This window comes from Nicotiana sylvestris, chromosome 2 (assembly GCF_000393655.2).
Source record: "Nicotiana sylvestris chromosome 2, ASM39365v2, whole genome shotgun sequence".
Classification (NCBI taxonomy): domain Eukaryota; kingdom Viridiplantae; phylum Streptophyta; class Magnoliopsida; order Solanales; family Solanaceae; genus Nicotiana; species Nicotiana sylvestris.
In genome coordinates this window covers 36,089,023-36,112,411 of record NC_091058.1, presented here as the reverse complement: position 1 = coordinate 36,112,411, position 23,389 = coordinate 36,089,023, and the positions used below count along the sequence as shown (strand labels likewise).

At 33.5% G+C, this 23,389-nt stretch overlaps 1 protein-coding gene, 1 long non-coding RNA gene and 1 other non-coding gene across 8 annotated transcripts; 2 read left to right on the top strand and 1 right to left on the bottom strand.

The window, feature by feature from the left end:
• The first annotated feature begins 618 nt into the window (after positions 1-618).
• On the top strand, positions 619-5,159 carry LOC104231677 (protein DEHYDRATION-INDUCED 19-like). 6 transcript variants are annotated; one of them, XR_011405284.1, is made up of 7 exons: positions 624-1,016; positions 1,122-1,261; positions 3,669-3,746; positions 3,868-4,151; positions 4,601-4,717; positions 4,812-4,864; positions 4,947-5,159. XR_011405284.1 is itself a non-coding variant. In XM_009784711.2 (6 exons), exons 1-5 carry the CDS (start codon positions 920-922, stop codon positions 4,707-4,709), a joined length of 708 nt encoding a protein of 235 aa, XP_009783013.1. In that variant the 5' UTR covers positions 619-919; the 3' UTR covers positions 4,710-4,717; positions 4,812-5,159. The 6 variants fall into 6 exon arrangements, 2 of the variants coding, with proteins under 2 accessions (XP_009783013.1, XP_070023931.1); XR_011405285.1 differs by having other exon boundaries at positions 4,940-5,159; XR_011405283.1 differs by having other exon boundaries at positions 831-1,016; positions 1,119-1,261; positions 3,669-3,748; positions 3,870-4,151; positions 4,940-5,155.
• Positions 5,160-12,610: 7,451 nt separating this feature from the next.
• LOC104231676 (uncharacterized) lies at positions 12,611-14,643 on the top strand. The gene is made up of 2 exons (XR_712128.2): positions 12,611-12,851; positions 14,375-14,643. It is a non-coding gene; the product is annotated as an uncharacterized lncRNA (long non-coding RNA).
• Positions 14,644-20,738: 6,095 nt separating this feature from the next.
• Positions 20,739-20,825, bottom strand: TRNAS-GGA (transfer RNA serine (anticodon GGA)). The gene has a single exon. It is a non-coding gene; the product is annotated as a tRNA-Ser (tRNA).
• Between the last annotated feature and the right edge of the window lie 2,564 nt (positions 20,826-23,389).

Sequence of the window (23,389 nt, the reverse complement as noted above, 5' to 3'; positions counted from 1 at the left end):
TATAATTGAGTTTGTTGGGTTATATTAGGAGTCTATTATGTTAATTGATTCACTTTCCATTTTAAAAACAGTGTAATTCCATATTTCACGTCGTGAATACAGTCGAATACAATAATCTATCTAGCTGTAATCTCATGTTTCACTCCATGAATACAGTCGAATACACTCGAATACAACAACTGATTAGCTTTACTTCCTTGATTCACGTCTATTTTTGCTACTGTATTCATGAATACAATAGCTTAAATATATCAAATACATCTTATAACCACAAAAAAGATATCTATATTCCGTAATATAGTAAATAATATTTATAGATGACTAATAAAATAGTGCTTTATTAAAATTTCGGTCGGAATCAAATTTGAAGTGGCCCAAAAAAGCCAAAAGTCAAATGATATGGTCATTACAGTAAGACTACCTTAGTACAGAAGTCGGTAATACTTTCCTGTGAACTCAGCTAATGCATTGGGTAAATGGTGTCATTGTCACCTGCGATAAATAGTACTATAGGATTTGGAAAATCCAACATATTTCTCGCTGCGTAAGCTTACTGTCACCTGTCATGTCCCCTTCTCTCTTTACACACATAATAATAATAATTTACTCTTTCCCATCCCATCACCAAAACCACCATAACCACTCCTTCCTAAACCATTAAACAATTCATACTAATTATTATTATTTTAAATAAAATTTATTTATTTGAGATGAAAATGCATCACCAGCAAGAGAGAAAAGTCAGAACACTGCTCTTTTTCAACACCCATTGAAAAATATAGATAATTTTAATTCCAAAAAAAATATTTAAAAAAAATTCATCAATTTCAAGGAAAATATAATTTCCTTTTTTCTGTTTTTTTGCTTTATTCTTCATTTTTCAGCTCAAACCCATTTCTCTCTCTTTCTTCATTTCTCCATGGATTCAGATTTCTGGACCTCTCGTCTTGCAGCTGCAAAGCGGCAGTTGAATTTACAGCAACACAATTCCTACAATCATCAAAGTTCCCAACTTGGTTTGTGTTTTTTCCTTTGGATTTTATTGCTTTTCATTGATCTGTCCAGAAAAAAAATATGAGTTTTTTAATTTATTTTTTGGCATGATTTTGGGGGTGAAGTAGATAGGCTGAGCATAGATGATTTCGAGATTGAAGAAGAGGTCCGACCCGATTTCCCATGCCCGTATTGTTACGAGGATTTTGATATTGCTTCTCTTTGTTCCCATCTTGAAGAGGAACATTCTTGCGAATCCAAAGTCACTGTGAGTTTCTTTTTTGCAAATCATTATAGCTTTTTCTTATGCCATGTCATTTCATTTGAATGTTTGATTTATTGTATGGATTAGCTTATTTGTTAAAAAGTTTTGATTTTGGGCTTATCTTATCCGGATATTAAATCTGATTCATTTTTGGCGCAAATAAAAATTTGAATCCGCGGTGTTCTTTCGATTTCTTTGAAATAAGTAGCTTCTAAACACATATGTAGGGTAAATATCTACAAAGTTACAGTCTTGATTGTTTACTCTTGCATAAGCTATTATAAAGATATTGGCACCATTGGTTTGCCAAAGATAAGTTTTTTGGTAAGACCAGATTAAGTTCTCATCAAGGTAATTTATGCTTAAACCCGCCGGCTTAACCATGAGTGGCAGGAAGGTGGTATAATTTGTTCTTGGCGCATAAATAACCGTGTTTGAGATAAACCTTTGCCCTAGTAGCAGAGGAAGTCAAAATTTTCATTAGCTAAACTAGTCAGTATTAAAGAGTGTAAAAGTTGTGTACTTACTCGGCCTAAATTATCCACTGAAGTCTGCCAAGGTTGACCTCTATAAGGTAAACATATAGGTGTAAACTCATGGTTATGGGAAACTACGTAGTAGTTAGTGTTCTCACATTACATATCCTTAGGTATAAATTTATTTCTTCTTCAGTACCCACACAGTGATTTTTTTGAGTATCATATACTTTCTATAGGTTAATGAGTATCCCGTAAAGATCCTGCTTTTCTCCATATAAATTCCTATTCTTCTTAGCGGAAATAAAGCGTTTGCTTAGGATCTACTATACATATCCAAACTGAGTCTATGTAATCCCTGTAATGTCTCTAAGTCTATGCGTTATTGCTCTTCTCAAAGTTTCGTTGTACATCCGACCAGGTCAGGCAACGTCATGGGCTGTCCGAGCTATTGCACGAAGGCAGCCCGTAACAGTTCGTATAACGTTGAATATCTGCTTGTTCTTATAATTGGAAGACGTACTCTATCTCCCTTCGCTAGACATTTTTTAATTCGTTAATATAACGTCGAAAAGGTTGATAAAAGCATGCTACTCCGGCCTCTCCAAGGCACTTCAATAATATAAAGCTTGATAAGGCATGCTACTCCAACCTCTCCAAGACACTTCAACTAACTTGGGATACATGTTATTGAATGTGATGTCAGCCTTGTAGAAATTGAACCATTGTCAGGGTTGAATGTCAAATCTTTTCAAACCTTTATAGAGATATCATATAGCCCACATGCTTTTCTAACCTTCACAATTTTCCGGAGGATCCTTTACGTTGCTGACCTAATTCTAAAAGTATGTAAGGGATCTGGAAATCCTTGTGATTGTAGTTGATTAGTTGATCTGTATTGCCTCTCAGTCTTTGATTTCATATCTCCTATCAAAGGATATTCATCTATTCGAGTTACAACGTTTAGTTGGCTGTCACTGCCTTATGTGCTCTGTGCTTAAAAAAACATGCTTAGAAGATTAGGTGAAGTTGTTTTTCATTTGCACAATTTTGTAACCTATAGTACCTTTTCTTAAAGTGGAAATGAGAGCATACAGTATTGCCAGTTTTTCTTTGATGTGGAACCATTTCTGTTGTATCTCTTTCACCTAGTGCCAAAATTGAGGATCTTCCGATCAGTATTTCTTCAGCATTACTTTGATACAGAGTTCCAGTTCAGTCTATTGTAGAGTGTATAAACGAAAAATAGAGATAAACAAAGTTGCAATAGAAAGAAAGATCCTATTTAATAGTAATTTCTATAGCAGGGGATATTGTGATCAAATGTGAATGTCTAGAAGCCAAGGCATCAGATTATAGGAGCGTTTGCTTCTAGATTTGCTATTAATGTGCACTTCTTGATATGTGGCTGACTATTACACTAGCATTCAGTGTCATCTCTAGTGCCTTTTCCAACAACAATGATTGTGCCTCAATTCCAAACTAGTCAGGATTGGTTATATGAATCCTCTACATTTATTCCTCTCATTTTGGGCATGTTTCATTTCAATACTCAATAATTTGTATTTTAAAGTTGCTTAGTGCCTTACTGCCTCTCCAGCCTAGGAGAATTTTGCTCTTAATCTAAGATTGAGTTGTGGATTTTAGTTCATTAAAGCATTTTTGTAGTTCTTTACATCTGCCTGAAAGGCTAGAGGAATCTTTTTTTCATCCGCTATAGTAGCACCTAGGAATATGTAGCCTTCAGTTTTATATTTCTTTCTTTTCTTACCGTTACAAATGCAATCTCCGGAACAATGTGATGGACAATACTACAGCATGCTATGATTGCAAAGTTAAGAATTTCACCATCTAATTATTCGTCACATTTTATCTTGTAGTGGGTCTTATCTGCTAGATAATTATTTACCTATTTTGTCCGCCTTTCATTGCAGGTCTGTCCCATTTGTTCTCATAAAGTTTCCAGGGACATGCTAAGTCACATTACAGTGCAACATGGTCACTTACTAAGGATATCCTTTTCAATTTACTTTTACTCTATAAAGATAACGTGTAGTTGAAATAGTGTGCTGCTAGTACTTTTACAATGTAAGAATCTTCTATCCTGGTGAATTTTCTTTAACTCTGAAACACATGCAGCGGCGGCGTAGATTGCGTAGAGTTGCAATTCCCAGCAGTCAGGCACTCTCTCTACTAGGTAGAGATCTCCGTGAAGCTCATTTGCAGGTACTTCTAGGAGGCAGTGGATATCGATCAAGCAGTGCAACATCAACCACTGCAGCCAATGACCCCTTCCTTTCTTCTCTAGCTTTGAACTTCCCCACAATTGAAGCAGAGGAAATTTCAAAGTCTGTTTTATCCACTGTTGAGGACTCTACTACGAAGAATGTGACACCACCACATATATGGAAGTTAAGGTAGTGATGCTATCTATTTTCCTTTGCAGTGTAAATCTACCAAATTTTCTGGTTGTCTCTTTAGCTCTTGTATTATCAACTTGGTGTAGTTGATGTTATCCAACAATGTATATTGAAAGAAGATCCTGACATGCCTCCAAGGTTTTGGTCTAGTGGTAAGAACGCAAGGCGTAATGTGCGGGTTGGGCGCATGTCACGGGTTCGAATCATGCCGTAGATAAAAGCTTGATATTTAAGTGGAGAAGGATAGACGGGTAGGCCCATTATCCACTGAGTTTCGAATGGTGGACCACAGGCCCTCGAGGATTTCTTGGTTATAGAAAAAGGGGTCTTGCCGGTGCAAGAAGTCAAATGCGAGACAAAAAATAGCTCCCATTAATGATCCTTGTGGTTGTTAACGCGAGATCAAAATTTTATATCGATATCTTTCTGTCTTCATTTTCTTGCAGTTTTGACCCTTCACTAAGTCCGGAAGAGCGAGAAAAGAGGATAAGACAGGCTACTGGAAGAGCTGTTTTTATCCAAGATCTTTTTGCCTCCTCTTTCTTAGCTGACTAATTGGAGGAGTAAGTGTTGCACTTCAAGATATTAGTTTGTGTTGGTTATTGATTCATATTTTTGAATAACCCAGTAGTCTCATTTGATGTTTTCTTGATGCAGCATATTGATGATTAATCATAATATCCGTCTCCTCAAAGTCCACGCAATCAGAGGTCTGGTGCCTTAAGAATGATTTCTACCTAATAGTTTGTTTTTGTTTTAATGATATTTATGATATTGTAAGCTAGCTTGCAGAAAAGTAGATTATCATGGCAAGAAGGATTTAATCGGGATAGCAACACTAGATGTGTCACTTGTGTTAGGGTGGAGCTGCGTTGCACCATTTCTTTTATTTGTTTTCCCATTATAGTAACTATAAGCAAAAGCTTTTTTCTTTTTCTCCTTTGTATCACAAAAGAATAAAACAGTGACAGAATTATTGATTTTCCTCTTCCTTTATATTAGCAACATATTGTGTTTTGCGCTCATAAACTTTTTCAATTGAAGAGCAAATAGGAGAAAGGAGAAAAGAGCTAGTCCAGAGTATGCATTTAAGAAATTTCGTGGACATAGCAATCAGTACGTGTCATGTTGCATATGGGTCGGTTATGTTGGAGAAAATTGGGCAGTTGTACAAGATATAGTTGTATCATGTATCATGTATCATGTATGTAACCATTAATATCCAAAAATGTGAAATGATGGCAAAGTCGGTGCCCTACCATAGATCTTTATTCAGGTTTTCGGAGGCAAAATCTGACACTCCTGAGATTGATCACGATTCACGACCCGATTTAAATATGGTTAATGCAACATTGGACAGAGACAGGCTTAATTGGAGCAACATAGAAAGTAAATTTATATTTAAAATGCTTCTTAAACTAATAAAAAGTGGGAAGTCCAACTTAGAAGGTTGCCTAGAGTCATTGTCGTTGTGGCAAGAACTTATTCAATCTGTATCCAATGATTTTAAGAATCTTTAATGGAATCATTCAAAGAGAAAAAGGAGGAAAAAAAGAAAAAATACTACAACAGACAAATGGCTGTAGCCTTCCCATTTTGAGCTGTCTCTTGGTAGCGGGCTTCAAGAATAGATACCTCCTAATAATTATCTAAGTAATGTTATAATTAGAAAATCTCTCCTTTAGACCTAATTAACAAGTCAATAGCTAACAGCCAAACATGCATTTTATACACAAATCAATAACTAATATTTATTGATAATTTTGTCAAAGGGAGATTATTTTTTTAGTAACTCTGAATTTCAAACCATTTACCTCCAAGTAAAACCTTTTTAAATATTTTTCATGCAAGTCCTTTTCTGAGGTAGTAGTTTAGTACTTGTGGGTTGTGAGTAGTATACGAGTGACAGTAAAAGAAGATAATCTTTATTTAAGTCATATATAGTTTTAAAAAGAAAAGGCAAAAGATGATGGAGAGGATAAAAATTGCTTTGGCACTATATTTATTTTGAAAAGGAGTGCTAGTAGCACTGGTGCAACCTAACAAAAAGAAGGCCAACCGCAACCGCCCAGCCAGCAATGAGGCGGCGGAGGTCGGTGCTGTCCTGTAAATGCAGAGTGTTGCAAACAAGCAAATAAAATCATTATGCGGTTGTTGGATGGAAAATATTCAAGAATAAAAAATAAAATAAGTCGTCCACTAGGGCTCAACTTGCCCCCATATACTCGTTTTTATCTTTTTATTTGTGTCATATTCGGATGTGTGGCTGCTATTTTAAAAGATGAATTAACCGGAATAGTCTCTAATCACTTAAACTAAAAATTGTTGGTGAAAGTATAATATATGTATAATCAATGCATAATTTGTTTATATGACTAAAAAAGATAAACAATGAATATAACTAACTATTTATATAAAAATCCCATTTTAAAAGATGCTACTCTCTTTCTATTTTCTTTTTTTTTTAAAAGTATTTGGGATACAGGTGAGCTCGGGAATAAACGAGAGAGAAAAGTAGTTAGAACTTAGAAGTCATGGTTTGAGATTAAGCACGAGTTTGACCATAGATTTTGGGTGTATTTTTTCCAAAAAAAAATAAAATGAAAATACTGCTTGTTCATGGAACGTGATCAGTTTTTGAATAAAAATTAATTTTTTTAAAAGTTTCCAGAAACTAATTTAGCGCTGTTTTTGAGTGAACTTTTTTCTTTCACTCATAAAACTTTAAGTTTTTTTTTTCAAAAAAAGTATAATTTCAAATATAACTTTAACTTCCAAATTATTTTTCGACACAATTTCAAAAGCTCCTTTTTAATTTTTAATCAAATCTATATCCAAACGCTAGCTGAAAAGGTATCACATCATCAAACTTAAAATACTAGCTTGTAAAGTATTAACTATCTATATTATATTATATTATATTAAAAGGAGAGTAGTATGCATTGTGGTTAAGCCAAGTGGCAAGCAAAAATGAAGCCACTTGGCAATTTTAGGACAACATTAATAATTAAAAATTATAAATAGAAACATAATTAATGGAAGTAGTTTAATGAATCCTATACAATACATAATCTAAATAGATCTTAGACAAATCTAATCTATATATTTATATTTATATTTATATTTATATTTATATTTATATTTATATTTATATGTATATTTGTATCTATATATTGATCCAGATTTTTCTTTTATATTAGCTAGAAATAAAGAGGTAAAAAATTAATTAAATAAATATAATAGAAAAAATAAAAAAAATAGAGATATGTAAATTGAGATAACTTATGATTATTTATATTTTGGAGTAAGTTAAAATATAAAATAAAACTAAAATTTATTTAAGATATTAAAGATTTATTGAGTTTAAAAATTTTAAAAATTCAAGCAGCAAAATAAGATCTTATATAAAGTATACAAATTATTTATAAGGTAAGAAAAAAAATTAAAGAATCAGTAAAAATATTTTAATAACATGAATAATAAAGTCATATTAATATTATCGGGCAAACAAATAATTTATACGTAAATATTACTATATTATTTAGATATAATGGGTTCAAACAATTAAGAAAATATTTTTATATGATTAATATTTGAATTGAGTTTAGTTAGTTTAAGTTTGAAAGCATAACATGAATTTTTAAAATGCGGTCCAATTTAGAAAATAGAATGATAAAAAATATTTGAAATTGAGATGGGAAAGTTATTTAATTTTTATCTATATTATATTAGAATAAGTGTGACAGAAATATATATTAAATTCAAACAAGCTAATAAAAATTCACATGACAATGTATTAATATTAGGAATTGAATAATATAATATAAAAAATAAAGACTAAATAGAGAAAAAATATAAATTCAGATTTTTTATCATAGAGAAAAAGGGTAAAATAATTTAAATTTGAGATAAGAAAGTCTTTTATATTGTGATAAGAAAAGTCATAATATGGGTAAGTCCACGTAACTCAAGTCTAATATACAAAATCAAAAACTAATAATATTGAATAATAAAAATAAATTAGAGATAATGTGAGGATATGTATAAATCATAAGTTTAGAAAATAAAATAAAGTAAATATACAATACTTAAAAATATTATTAAAATTTAAATAATTTAAAATTTTCAAGCAATATTTTTAAATCAAAATAAATATTTATTTAATGATTAAAAAATTATATATTTATCTATATTATATTAAATAATAGTAGTTGATAATGATATTAAATAAAGTTACAAGTTAATGAAAAGCCACACAAAAACGTAATAAGACTATATATCAGTTTAAAAAATAGCAAAATTACGTTAAATTATTAAAAATGTACTAATCGAAATGAAAGGGAAAGACTATTTGAGATTAGAAAGTTCTTAAAACTATGATGAGAATGCTCAAACTATAGATAATACCACAAAATTGAAGTCTTATTTATGAAAAATAAAATAAAAAATAAAAAATAAAAATTTAAAAATAAAAAATAAATTTATATATAGGTAATTTTACTAATAAAAATTAAAAATTAATTTTGTATCTTAAAACTAAAAAAGAAAGAAAATTTATATAAAGAAATAATATGACACTGAAAATATTGCTACAACATTCAGATATAATAGGTTCAAAATAATTAAGAAATATTTTTTATGATTAAAATAAAATTTTAAAAATACAAAATAAAATTCGAATATAGGTAATTTTACTAATAAAATTAAAAATTAAATTTGCATCTTAACGATAAAAAAGAAAGAAAATTTAACTACATTTAATACAAAAATAATTACTAAGAGAACTCAATACACTTGGAATATAATAATCAAATAAATTAATTCAAAGTTATAATTTAAAATAAAATATGATATTATTTTTGTTATAGGTGAAACATTAATATAAAAACTAATTACAATATTGTAGTAGGGAAGAGAATACATAAAAAATAGAGGCAGTGTGAGGATACTTATACTTTAAATTAATTTAAAAACAAAATAATTAAATTATAGTTTAAAATATTACTTTAAATTTAAATGATTAAAAAATTCCGAAATAAGAGGTTACAAACGTAAAATTATATCAAATTTCAAGAATAAAATATTTATATTTATTAAAGACTATTAAAGGATAATAAACAATACATTAATTTAATTATTAAGCTAATAAAAAATTATGTAATAGTATAATAATATTAAATAATAAATAATACAATAACTATAAGAAAAGAACCAAACAATAATTTGCATAAAAATGATGTGATAAATAATATATATTTGACTTTCAAATAAAAACAAAGTGGTAGTAAAATTTTTATTAAAATAATATTATCTAATATGCTCAAACAAGACAGATCATAACATGACATGTTTAGTATTCTTTAATATTGACAGCGAAACGAAATGCAAGTACTAAAAATAAGGGTTATGCTACTACAAATATATATTAAAAAAAATAGGTTGTCTACTACGAGATTTAAACAATAATTTCATATCCTTCTTCGTAATTAATATCTAATGTTATATAATTTTTATCTCAGAGGTTTATATTTTAAGGTTATTCGCACATGATTCAAACAACCTACATCACAATTTGACATGATTTTTGTCTGCGCATTGCGCGGGTACTAATACTAGTTCTATATTAATAAATGAGAAAGCATTTGCGAAAACCCATCCGTATCATATTTTGTAAATTGAGCTCTAAGGGTGTGTTTGGTACGAAGGTAAATATTTTTCGAAAAATGTTTTCCAATTTTTCCATCTTTGGTTTGCTTAAATGTTTTGGAAAGCATTTTCCTTATGATCTCATTTTCCTCCAATTAGAGGAAAATATGAGAAGGAAAACATTTTCCAAAACTCCTTCTAAGCTTTCCCCATCCTCACCAACCCACCCCACCCCCTCTCTCCAAAAAAAGCCTTTTTTTTTCTTCTTCAAATTTTAGTTTTTCCGTTACCGCCCACCCTACTACTCCTCCACCCCACCCAGCCCCCCTCCCGCAAAAAAAATATTTTTTTACCTTATTTTTTTTTGCAATTTTAAATTTCTGTTTTTTCATTTTTCTACACCACCCACCCCAACCCCCCAACCCCCGCACAAAAAAAAAATTTGCTTTTTTTTGTAATTTTAAATTTGTGTTTTTCGTTTTTTTTGCAAACCCCCCCCCCCCCCCAAAAAAAATATTTTTTAAATATATTTTTCAGTTTTATTTTTTTATTTATCGGTTTAAATGTTCAAAATTTTACAAGTTTCAAAGTTATGAGTTCGGAGGTTTATGTGTTTGAAAATTTACGGGCTTAGAAATTATAAAGTTTACGGGTTCAAAATTCTACGGTTTTGAAAGTTTAGCGGTTCGAAAGTTTATGAAATTTGTGGGTTCGGAAGATTATTGGTTTGAAAGTTTATGGCTTCATGCTTATTATATCTAAATTATTTATGAATGTTCTTGAGAAGTCATTTTCCTTAATTTGCGTACCAAACACCGGAAAATGAATAAGATTACTACTTATTTTCCACGGAAAACATTTTGCGTTATAACAAACACACCCTAAGAGAGAATATTAAATAATTAAAGAAGTCTTTTTTTGATGGGCACATTCTTTTTATAACAAGATAGTTTTACGAGTTATAGTTTAACATTAAATTTTTTAGTGACATAGTTTGACATTCATTTTTATTTCCTTCCCTTGTCATAAATCTTTGTTTTGAAGAACTTACACTACATCTACTTATGATTATTTAATAGAAAATATTTGTGAAAATAGTATGCAAAGTAAAATACTAAGGTGGATGAAGAAAAGGTAGAATACTACGGAGGGCTCAGTTGTCGAGGGAAGTACACGGTTAGTCACTAATAACATATGTATTTATTTTTAAGTCACTGTTTAAAATGTCTTTAGTCTTTAGCCACTGCTTTAATAAACTTTAACTGTCCGGATGAAAATACCCTTCTGCTCATGTTCTTAATTTTTGACCTTAACTTTAGGACTTCAGGACTGCATGTCCTTAACTTTTGAACTTGTAACTCTAAGTTTAGGACTTCAGGACTACATGTCCTTAACTTTTGAACTTGGAACTCTAAGTTCAGGACTTCAGAACTACATGTCCTTAACTTTTGAACTTAACTTCAAGACTACATGTCCTTAATTTTTGAACTTGTAACTTAGTTCAAGACCAAGTGTCCTTAACTTTTGAACTTCGAACTCAAACTTCAGGACCAAGTGTCCTTAACTTTTGTACTTGTAAGTCAAAGTTGAGGAACAAGTGTCCTTAACTTTTGAACTTGTAAGTCAAAGTTAAGGACCTATAGTCCTTAACTTTTGATCTTGTAACTGTAAGTAAGGACTGCCTGTCTTTAACTTTTGTACTTGTTAGTCTAAGTTCAGGACAAAGTGTCCTTAACTTTTGAACTTGTAAGTCTAAGTTCAGGACCTATTGTCCTTAACTTTTGAACTTGGAACTTAAACTTCAGGACCAAGTGTCCTTAACTTTTGAATTTGTTAGTCTAAGTTAAAGACATATTGTCCTTAACTTTTGAACTTGTAACTGTAAGTTAAAAACTGTCTGTCATTAACTTTTGAACTTGTAAATCTAAGTTAAGGACATATTGTCCTCAACTTTTGAACTTATAACTGTAAGTTAAGGACTGCATGCCCTTAACTTTTGAACTTGTAACTGTGAGTTAAGGATTGCCTTTCCTTAACTTTTGAGTTTGTAACTCTAAGTTCAGGACTTCAGGACTACATGTCCTTAACTTTTGAACTTATATGTAAGATTATCATGTTCAAGATTCCTGGTATGAATTAAAGTTTATACTTACACGTGGTATCAAGAGCCTTGATTGTTTGAACCGTTAATCTTTGTTTACTCGTATAGTATGAACGAAATCACCGTGGCTTTGATTGAACAAAAAATCTCTTCATCAAATCTGCAAGAACATTAATATTCATGTTTTCTCTTTTCTCCAAATTTAGAGCCTTTGTCTGTGTCATATTATTTATATTAGTTGATGTTGTTGATGATACAGTGAAAGAATAGTAGCTACTAAAAAATTAAAATAATGATTTTAGAGCTTATTTCTCCCAAACTGTTTTGACATAATGAGGACGCTTCAGGTTGCGTCAGTTACAACGTAAGTATATAATAGGTTTGGAAAGAAAAGCAATGGAAAAAAGGGTAAAAATATCTTCTCATATTAATTTTAATAAAGTAATAGCTATTTTTGTTTAACATTAGAATTGCTTGATAAAAAATAAATACCAATTTCAAATAGTGGCTACCCACGCTATTTCTTCCTCAGTTGTCATAGTCTAGTATTCTGGGCCTTAGTTCCGGCCTAATTACACCCCCAAAGTGGGCCATCTAAAGCCCACCCAGCCAGCCTAGATATCATTGATTGGGATAGAGATTTGATGTCCACGTCATTCCCACCAATCATTTCCCCCGTTAATAGATTAAAACAACAACAACAAAAAATGCATCTTCCTTATTCCCCGTTTGGTCCTTTTCTATTTAAAGTCCCTCTATAAACAATCATAAACATTTCTGTTCTCTTGTTTTCAAGCATTAACATACTGTCCAACGTAGTTTTTATTTTTGGAAAGCCAAAGGATGTTTGAATTATTTGTGCTAGGATGTACTGGTGTTGTGATGTTCCTTCATGGAGCCAATTTCTTCTTCCATGGCCTCTCTCATCATATGGCCATTCGTTCTCTCAGGTACAACGCCTTCTTTTATCTTCAATTCTGTTTTTTTTCCTGTTTTTGAGTTTTAATTAAGACCAGTTTAAATGGAGTGATTTGGATAGTGAAAATTCATATATCTGATCCTAGCTAGATTGGATTGAGGCAGAGTTGTTGATTTGTGTTCGATTTTATCTGAGATAATCTATTCTTCTTTGCTATCCAAAATATATGATTTTTTTTCCTCCACTTGCACTTACAGTTGATAGTTTCCATATTCTTAAAGATTTTTATTTATAAAATTGGGGAGTTATCGTAGTTTCTTGTAAGTTTAGAAATGTAATTTTAAATTTTCTGGTTAAAGTTAAAGAAGTAAGGCACACAGAAAATCAGATGTTCTTTTGGAGCATATATATGAATGATTTTATATATATATATATATATATATATATATATATAATGTTTTTTTGGCTAGTGAATGCAATTAATTTTGGTTGATCGGCCAATTATGCTTTACTTTTTTTACGCAAAAACAACATTGAAATTTGTCCTCGATAACTTAAAAAATACTCTTTTTTGATTGAAAAAGAAAGTATTATTTCTACAACATGAAAAATACTCTTTTTGTTGCAATAAAAGAAAATACTTCTTACTTCGTCATTTTGTTGAAATGAAATAAAATACTTTCTACTACATCATAGAAAGAAAATACTTTTTTGTTAAAATGAAAAAAAAATACTCATTTATTGAAAAAAAAAATTCTATCTATAACATGAAAAGAAGTACTATTAGGGAGGGGTGGTGTGGGGGTGGGTTGGTAAGGGTTGGTGGGGATGGGGAATGGGAGGAAGGTTGGAAGGTTGGAAAAGTATTTTGAAAAATATTTTCCCTTCTGTTGATAAGGAAAACAATTTCCTTCAATTGGAGAAAAATGAGTCCATGAAAAATATTTTTCAAAATATTTAAACCAATCAAATATGAAAAAATTAAAAAATATTTTCCTTCGTACCAAACATTTTATTTTTGCTCTTCATTTCCCCACTTTGTAGTCTATAGACTATAGAGAAGTGTATTTATCCTTTTTTTCCCGCTAAGTGTATTTACCCTAAACTGAGCAAAATAGTGAACGATACGGCAGTTACTTCGGGTTTGTGTGATTTTGTAGAAAAATAATTAAATTTTTGGAAGAAAATAGAGTCATGAAAATATTGGGTATTTGGGGGAGTAGCACAGGAAACATAGGGACTTGAGGAAAGGGGGCGAGAAGAGTAGCATAAAAAAATATTTTCTTAAAAAATATTTTCTATCTTTTACCAAACACTAGAAAATACTTTCCGGAAAAAGATTTTCATTCACCAACAAAACAACAAAAAATAAATAATAAAACTATTCATTTTCCATAAAAATATTTTCCTTCGTGCCAAACACACCCCTAGAATTAAAAAAGTTTTCAGAATAAATTAGGTTTCAAAGGAGTATATTTTTATATATTGCTTAGCTGAATACTTCCCGACCACTATTTGATTTTAATATATGGGTTTAAATTTTCTTGAGTGCAGCTTCTTAGGATTTGTTGGTTGGTAAAGAAATGTCGAGAATGATGAGCTAAAGGAAGCTTACACGAACCGCCATGCTTTTTGTAAATTATATTGGTTTAACTAATTGTTTCTTTTCATTTTCATTTTAAGGCAGAGATTATTATATTGTTGTGGTCCACAATAGAAAATGATAGATAAGGGAATATATCCTGTAAATTTTAATCATTGAAAGGCTTCGCCTTGCTTGAAGTGTACTCTGCCTATTAGATAAAATATTTGTCTTTTTAATATTTTGATTGATGTTTATACTCTGTAAATACTCCGTAACTAAGAAGGTATTTGCCCAAACGGAAGTGAGTCATGTGATGAAGTGCTTCTCTTGAGTCTAACCTCTACCTAACAAAAAGAAATGTGTATTTCTTTTTGTTGTTAGATCCAAGTTTTCCACGAACTCTTTGTCTATTCGTATTTATACCAAATTAGATAATCTTATTTAAAAGTTACAAATTAAAGTAGAATACATAGTATTTATTTTACTGTGATTAAATAAAAAATATAAAAATTGAATACGGGCAAATTTCTAATATAGAAAGTTATCGTGGAAAAAATTATTAATTGGCCAGTGCCCTTAGCTATTCGGATCATGAATGTGCGTGTGGTGCCATTTCCCTTTTTTCTTTGTTGTAATTAGACCAGAAGTCGCTTTCACTTTTATCAAGTTAATTTGTGTCTCCTCAAAAAATATCACTACCTAGTAAATGACTCTTTAAATTTGTATTGGGAGTAGCGAAACGTACTTTGCACTTCTTATCAAATCAATTTTCGCCTCAGAAATAGATAAGGAGTTGATCAGTTGTCTATTACTACTCTGGAAAATGGTTTAGGCTCTAACCCTTATCTCCATTTTCTCCTCCAAAATGCAATAAAGTTACTTCAACAACTACTTTATTTTTTATCCCAAAAAATATTTTATTTTATATTCTTCTCTCTTCAATATTATATTATTATCTTTTATTTAAATTTTATTTTCTTATTTCTATTAATTCAAATGAAAAGAAAAATTGACGAAGATTATATGAAGATAATCCAATCAGAAAATAATCGGATTGTTGAGGCGATGAATAATGCAATCAAGGCAGAAAAAGAAGTTTTGACTATTCAAAAAGAAAACTAAGAGTAAAAGAAATGAAAGAAGAAAATAAAGTTTTAATGATGGATGTGGATTCTATTGTCGATCCGACTCGTCGTGAATTTATGCGACAAGAACAACAACAAATAATGTATAAAAGAAATCAACAATATCCACAGTCACAACCACAACAATCCTCGGCTCCATTCACTCAATACTATAATGATTTTGGTGTATCTGAAAACGACATACCTCCCTACTAAGTTATTATGCTATTTACCGTAGTTTCAATTTTTATGTATTTTAATTTAATGTATTTCCATTTAATATATTTTTAATTTTCACTTTTCAATTTTAGCAACATCTAATATTTTATATTCACACCTTTTAATTTTAGCAACATCTAATATTTTATATTTGCAACATTCATTTTTTGAGATGATTATATTTTTTGTACAATTATAACTTATAATAAAATTAACTTACAATTTTACAGAAAAATAATAAATGCGCAAAAATTAATTTATCAAAATTATACGCCAAAGTTAAGATGTAAAATTAATATTATAACGACATGACATAAACATAATTAAGTATGTATAAAGAGATAAATTAAAAGAGTTAAATAATAAAAATAATAATAAAATAATTATGAATAGTAATGGAGAAGATGAATAGTGTACCTCCGTATTTGGAGTAACACTATTCATCCCCCATTTTGGAGGCAAAAATGGAGGAGCCTTGGAGCTCCATCATGGCAAAAAATACCCCTATTGTGGAGAAATAGGGAAGGGTTGGAGATGACCTAAATTGCAGTTTTATGGTCTTGAATTACTTTGCACTCATATATTGTCCCTTCGTTCTGATTTTTTTTCTTTATATGCGTGTAAAGTGTGTTTCAAAAAACATTATGTACACATACAGTAAACCAACATTAGATGAAAATAATACAAAGTAAATACCAATTTGTTAGCCAATTAAGAGTGTAACAACTAACAGTAAGTATCAATTTAACAATAAGCCAACGCCGTTTGCAAAAAATCATGTAATACATCGTTGTTGGTCATACATTGCTAACTTACTACTATAGTACTTCAGATCCTATATTAGCAACTTGTGTTTGAAATATTGCTTTAATTGGATCGAGGTGTCGGACTTCCAAACGAAGTGGGAGAGGAACCATAAGAAACTAATAAGCCTTACTTTACGAGTTCTTTGTCCTCTGTACAAGTTTCATGGGGATAGTTGAATGCTTCTATGATGAAGAGGTGTTCGGAGACGGGGCAGAGCTACAGTACGATATACAGGTTCGTATTTGTCTTAAAAAATTCATCTAATATATACAATTTATTAATTTAGATTTCAATAAATTAAACAGATTAGATTCCTGAACTCATAAAATTTAAATCCTGACTCCGCCGCTGTTCAGAGATGGCGGGTCTATCTCCTTTTGGGCGAGTTGCAGAACTACTTTTTCTTTCTTTTATTTCATCTACTAGTTATGAGCTAGCCCATGCTGAGCCCGGGCCCGAGCTCAAGATGGATAAGTAATAGTTGGTAAAAATAGCATGGGCTAGCCAGTTACGGACGGGTCATTCAAAAATAGTCAGTGTTTGCAAAGTCATTGAAACATAACCACTATTTTGCTGCAACACGGAAAGTTACAGTATAATATAGTGGAGATCGGTGTACATGTGTAAGAACTTCTAGCATATTATGCTGGACCGATATACTATACTGGAACTCTAGTTCCAATATACTGGAGTTTCAGTATACTTATACTGGAATTCCAGTATATTATGTTGGAGTATTTTCCGAATTTTGAACAGTGTTTTCGTTCAGATTTATCTTTACATGAAAAGTGGCTAAATTTCGATTACTTTTGAAACAGTGGCTATTTTTGAATGACAACTTGTAAATCTGCCTATTTTTGAATGACAACTTGTAAATCTGGCCATTTTTGAATTTCTCAGTAATAGTTGTGATTGAATGAAAAGAATAATATGTGTTACATATTAAATTCCCACCAACTCGTTAACAGCAATCCGAACAAACTTAAATTACAAAGCAAACTTAAACTACAATCACAGATACGTATTCAGTAGACACATGTTTCTTCTTGTAAGTCAAATTTCGAATTCTTCTGCATGTTTTCCACTCTTGTATTCATCTCCTGTGAATCCCCAATCAACAAAGCTTGTGACATACTTCAAGAGAGCTGCTTCAAGTCATGTCCGTGCATATTAGGGGTGAAAAATGAGCGGGTTGGGCTGAATTTGGGCGGGTCAAGATGGGTTAGGTCAATAAATGGGTCATTGCCCAACCCAGCCCAAAGTGTACTTGGGCTAAGATGGGCTGGGTCAAGATGGGCTAAACAATGGGTTATAACCCAACCCGCCCAACTTGACCCATGTTTTAGAACCATGCTCATCTTGCATAAAAAAAAACCTTTTACCTTAAAATGTGTAAGTCGAAATTTTTTTTGGGGGTGAGGGTGGGGGAGTAGGGGTGTGGCTTTCTTTGCTGATTCCTCTCAATGAAATTTTTCATGTTGCACTAAGTTACTTACGGATGTATGCATGCGGTCCGGGAACACTTTGGGGTGAACACCCATCCGAACAAGTAGGGTCAATAGTTCAGCATTTAGGCCGTAACATTTAGCAACAAATAAATATTTAACCCAACAAGTGCTCTCCGAACCAAGCTAGATAGTCTCCTATCACTAGGCTCACCAACCAACCTGGACTTTTTTTTTATTATTCCTACCGGATATCAAAACAAACCATAAGGATTGTTTCCAGCCATGAGTTCCCCTATGACATAAGCGCTCTTGGGTGGGGTGGGCCATTCCATCAAATCTTTGAGAAGGGGCCCAATCTCGTATTTGATGGTCGGCGTGGCGATAGGCTTCGTTTCTACGACTGCCTTCCCAGCCGTTGAAAGACTGAGCGAGAACGGTAAGGGGCGCACAAACAAAGAATGTCGTTGTGCGGGGATGCGATTCGCCAAGCTGGGGCAAAGAAAGCCGTCCGACCCTACCGAAGTACCAAAGGCTTTCGAGGCTTACACCTCCCTATTACAGGACCTAAAAAAAGGCTTTCAGTAGCGCCCTTAGAATCTAATTTGAAGCGCCAGTAGTTGTAGCTGTGGCCACACCAACCCTTTCGTTCTTATCGCTCCGGATTCCGATCTATATGACCTCCGGGCGGTACAAAGTAAACCTCTTCCGTAGAAGCAGGTAGTAACCTAACCTTTAAGAATTTGTTCAAGGGGGGACCCTCTGATCTATCAATGGAAAGATCTCCATGTGTGGCGTGATAAGGAATCCTAGAAAAGATCGATTGAGACTCCCTCCACGGTCCCACGAAGATCTCTACGTACTTGTCCAGGACAAGTGAGATCTTCGGTCTGCGTGCCTGGGAGCAGCTCAAACAAAGAAGAGTCTGGTCCGGTCTGAATTCAGGCACAACCCGCCCGTCTGCTGCTAGGTCCGGAAATGGCGCTGGGCGAGGGTGCCGCTATGCCCCTTAATGAATCGAATGGTCCTTCGACCTTCGTTTGATTCCGACGGCCGGCATAGATCTCATGAGACCCGCCCACTATTACTACGAAAAAAGCCCTGCCCTTTCCTTCGCTACTAGGAAAGTAAGCAACTTCTATTAGCGCCGGACCTTGAGTCGAATTGATCGTGTCATGTGCAACGTCCATCAATGATGGTTCATTAATGTCCATTGATTTAGACTCCTTCCCCCTTCTCAACGTAGAAAAAGATCGAGAGGGGCCCGAAAGCCCCCAAAGAACGGAAACGGAATTCGATTCACTCCCCATTCTCTCTTAAATAAATAAAGCTCGCCCTGGGCCGGGTCTTTCCCTGTTGTTCTGTTCCCGCCACGAGAAAGACGCACGGAAGAGGTATTCCCAGCGCGCGGAGGATCCGTTGAGAGTTTGTCTCGGTAGGGAACTGTACGATCTTTCCCCCTATTATATTGCATCAATAAAAAAAGAGGTCAGTGCTACGGCCCCCTATTGTTTGATCCAATATTGACCGGGGACGAGCCCCCACTTCCATAGATCCTTGGTTTGACCTCCCGTAGTGGTCCTTGCTTTTAAAAAAACGGAGCGAGGCCAATTTCTCGTACTTGCTCAGTGTGCCCCCTTTCTTCGAGTGCCCCGCCCGGTTCACTAGGCTGTTGGCTTACCAAGCACTTGCCCGCTGCTCCTGCCGCTCGCTTGGTGGGCGGAGCGCTCGTTATCCTGACTTTTATCTCTGCTGGGGTCCTCCCATTGCTATAGCCATAAGCTATGGCAGCTCCAGCTCGCAACCACAGGGGCCCGCCCCGCGAGGCCAGAGTGGGCTCAGCGGTCAGCCTCCATTCGAATTATGTTAGGGGGTCTTTCGCTTTTGCCAGATCTAGAGAGATACTACAAGTCCTCCGTCCCAGATTCCATCGTCGCGGCCATCTGGTTCACCGGTACTACCAAAAAGTCTCATGCTTACGTTACTGTTATTGATGGTTTGATTATCTTGGACCACGAGGACCCCAGTCGTGCTTCTGGTTTCTATTCCAATCATCATATTGATGATAAATCTCCCCGTTCTCTGCCATAAGAACTTGGAGTCCGTATCATGGTGAAGATAAGGTAAGGCTGTGATTCTTGCTCAAAAAACAGACCGAACGCCTTCGAGTTATTGGCTCGTCCAACCCGATAGCATTCATGAGTCGCTAGTTCAACTGTCCCTCGAAGACAGGGTCGAGAAGTACCTTGCATGGTTGCCCCCCGTCCTTTCTTTCTATCAGTCTCACCCAGCAAGCCACCCCAACCCTACAGCCAAAAAAGGTAAGCGCCTAGCGCGAGCCTTATTTATTAGTTTAGTAAAGTCAAGCTTTGGCTCCCTAAAGACTAAAGAAATGCATAAAAAAAGGGGGGGACTTATGCAACGGGCTATGCCACCCAAACCAACTGAGGGAAGTCGCATAGAAGCAGCCACCCTTGAAAGAGTGCGTAATAGCTCACTGATCGAGCGCTCTTGCGCCGAAGATGAACGGGGCTAAGCGATCCTGCCGAAGCTGTGGGATGTCAAAATACATCGGCAGGGATATTTTAATTCCTTGTCCACTCTTTCCAGTATTTTCCGAAAAACAGCAATTAGGAAAAGAGAATATATATCAAAGAAAGGTCTAACTGTTGGAATCATTTTTTCCATTGCTATTTGATAGATTTCGGTCATTCACATTAGTGAATTAGGTGAAAGTGCGGAAAGAGAGGGATTCGAACCCTCGGTAAACAAAAGCCTACATAGCAATTCCAATGCTACGCCTTAAACCACTCGGCCATCTCTCCTACATAATGATTATGACCCAAAAACCGAGTGAATAGCGAGTCAGTCATAAACAATTATTGATTGGATAGGTACGACCAATCCATTCTAACTAGAAAAATAGAAAATTTTTCATTCCCTTGCCTTGAGTGAAATGGTGGGAATCCTTGTTTGATTTTTTTGAATATCCTCCTTCCTTGGATTAGTACTGGGACGCATATATCAAAAGCTCAGTGTGAAATTTGAATGAGATATATCTTTCTTTTTTCAAATTAAAAATTGGAGTAATTGAGGTTACACAAAATCTCCGCCAGAAAAGGAAAAAGTTTAATCTGGAAAAGTATTCTCTAAGGGTAATGTAATTGAGTGAAATTCATTTTGTATCGTACAAGAAAGGAATTCCATTTGTGTATGTGCTCCCGATAAAAAGAAATAAGGTACTCTATTCCATTACATACATGGATCGGGTTGAAAAACCAGACCCAGTCTCTCTTGGAATCCTGAATATGCCAATAAATAATTAATTGTACTAATCCACATATGTCTCTCTCCCATCAATCGGTACTAGTTGAAGTAATGAAAAAATCCCCTATTTGTTTGATGAGAAATGCGAAACAAAAAAGAAAAAAAAAAGATCCCCCGTTGGGAATGAAATTATGCTCCCTGTCCCCCTATTTACAGAAAATGGAGAGATGAATTGATATATTTATTGAATCCGTCGGGACTGACGGGGCTCGAACCCGCAGCTTCCGCCTTGACAGGGTGGTGCTCTGACCGATTGAACTACAATCCCAGAAAAATTAGGTGTACAACCTAAAATCAATTTAGATTCGAACCATTTAATTTTGCTGTGTTGTAACAGAGACACGAATGATATACTTAATTATTATTATTATCTAATTATATATAATTATTATTAAAATAAAATGTAGTAGACTCATAGTGGGCTAATTCATGAATCGAATCAAATAGGGCCTTTTAATTTAACTAATTTGAACTTAATTAAACTAAAGAGTCACGCTCTTTAAACGCCCTATAAGAAAAGAAGAAGAAAGAGGCTTAAGTCATCGCTTCCAATCCGATAAAGGTCTTTTTTCTTTTCCACGAAAGTCCGTCCCAACAATGGTTGCAGAGGATATAAATATGAATATGAAAAAAAAAGGTAACCGCCTGGAGAGTCGTTTTTTAGTTTTTAAGTGGAATGTTCATTATCATAATAAGTAGTCGATTAGGAGAACAGCTATCTCACTACAGAGTATACTCTTCCTCATCTTTCATTATTCATATTTTATGTCCTGGGACATAGATATTCTAGATACCCCCTTCTATTATGAATCGCCAAAGTCTTCCTACTTCTCCATTGTTACAATCAGATCCGAAAAATGAGAAATCAATCAAAATGGACCTGAATTGAATCATGACTATATAAGCTATTCTGATATTAAGAGATTTAATATAGATTTAATTCGTGGAAGCGGACCTTTGATTTTCTTGGACCACGTAAGAATTCGTCGTCCGATTGAATCTGCTTTTTCCTGGATGCTCTATAGGAATCCATCGCTATTCCTTTCCTTCACCGATAAAGGTTCATCCCGAGTCACAAGAGCAATCTTTTTTTTTTGAATTTTTTTCTTTTCGTTATGGTAATGCAATGCAAGAGGTCGGAAATCAGGTTGTTTCTGATGATGAAAAGAGCTTTTATCTTATGTGAAATTTATGAAAACCCAAAATGTCGGTAATGTTAGAAGACAACTGTAGGCATCTGATGGCGGGTGGGTGATGCAGAAAAACGAAAAAAATTGAAAATTGAAAATACAAAAAAGAGTAAAAAATTTCTTTTTGAGGGGAGGGGGGGGAGGGACAGGGTGGGTAGATGGTGCAGAAAATAAAAGAACATAAAAATAAAAATACAAAAAAAAGTAAAATTGGGGCAACTAAATAAATTTCTATATAAGTTGGGTTGAGATACCTTTTGTTTTGGGTGAGTTTCATGGGTTGTATTTGGGCTGTTTAATGGGTCAGAATGGGCTATAAAATATAATGGGTTAACTTGGACTCAGCCCAAATTGACCCATGAACTAAAATGTTTGTAACCCAACCCATTAATCTCTGGGTGGGTTAGATGGGTTTGGGCTCAAATTGCCACCCCTAGTGCATACATATCACATTTAGACTACACAGGTTGAAGAAAAAAAGGAGCAAATATAATGTTTCTCCAGTTATTTTTGAACGATAGTGTGTGCTAACTGATGTAAGACTTTCTTAAGACTATCAATAGCGGGATTTGCAACCAAAAAACAAACAAATCCTAGATGTTATAGACCAGTCTAACAAATGTACCTTTCTTTGCTAGAAAACAAGTAAAGCCAAAAGGCATTCACCATGGTCAATTTGGCTTCTTAGCCATGCTTAATGTTGTAGCTAATCATTTTTGTGTTTTAAGAGTTTAACAGAGTAGTACTGTTCTTCGCTACCATAACATGCATGCATTGTAATTAGGTGATCTTCATCAATATGGTTTGTTTCATTATAAGTGCAGCATACCTAGAGACTTTCACAGATACATAACACTACACATATATTATGA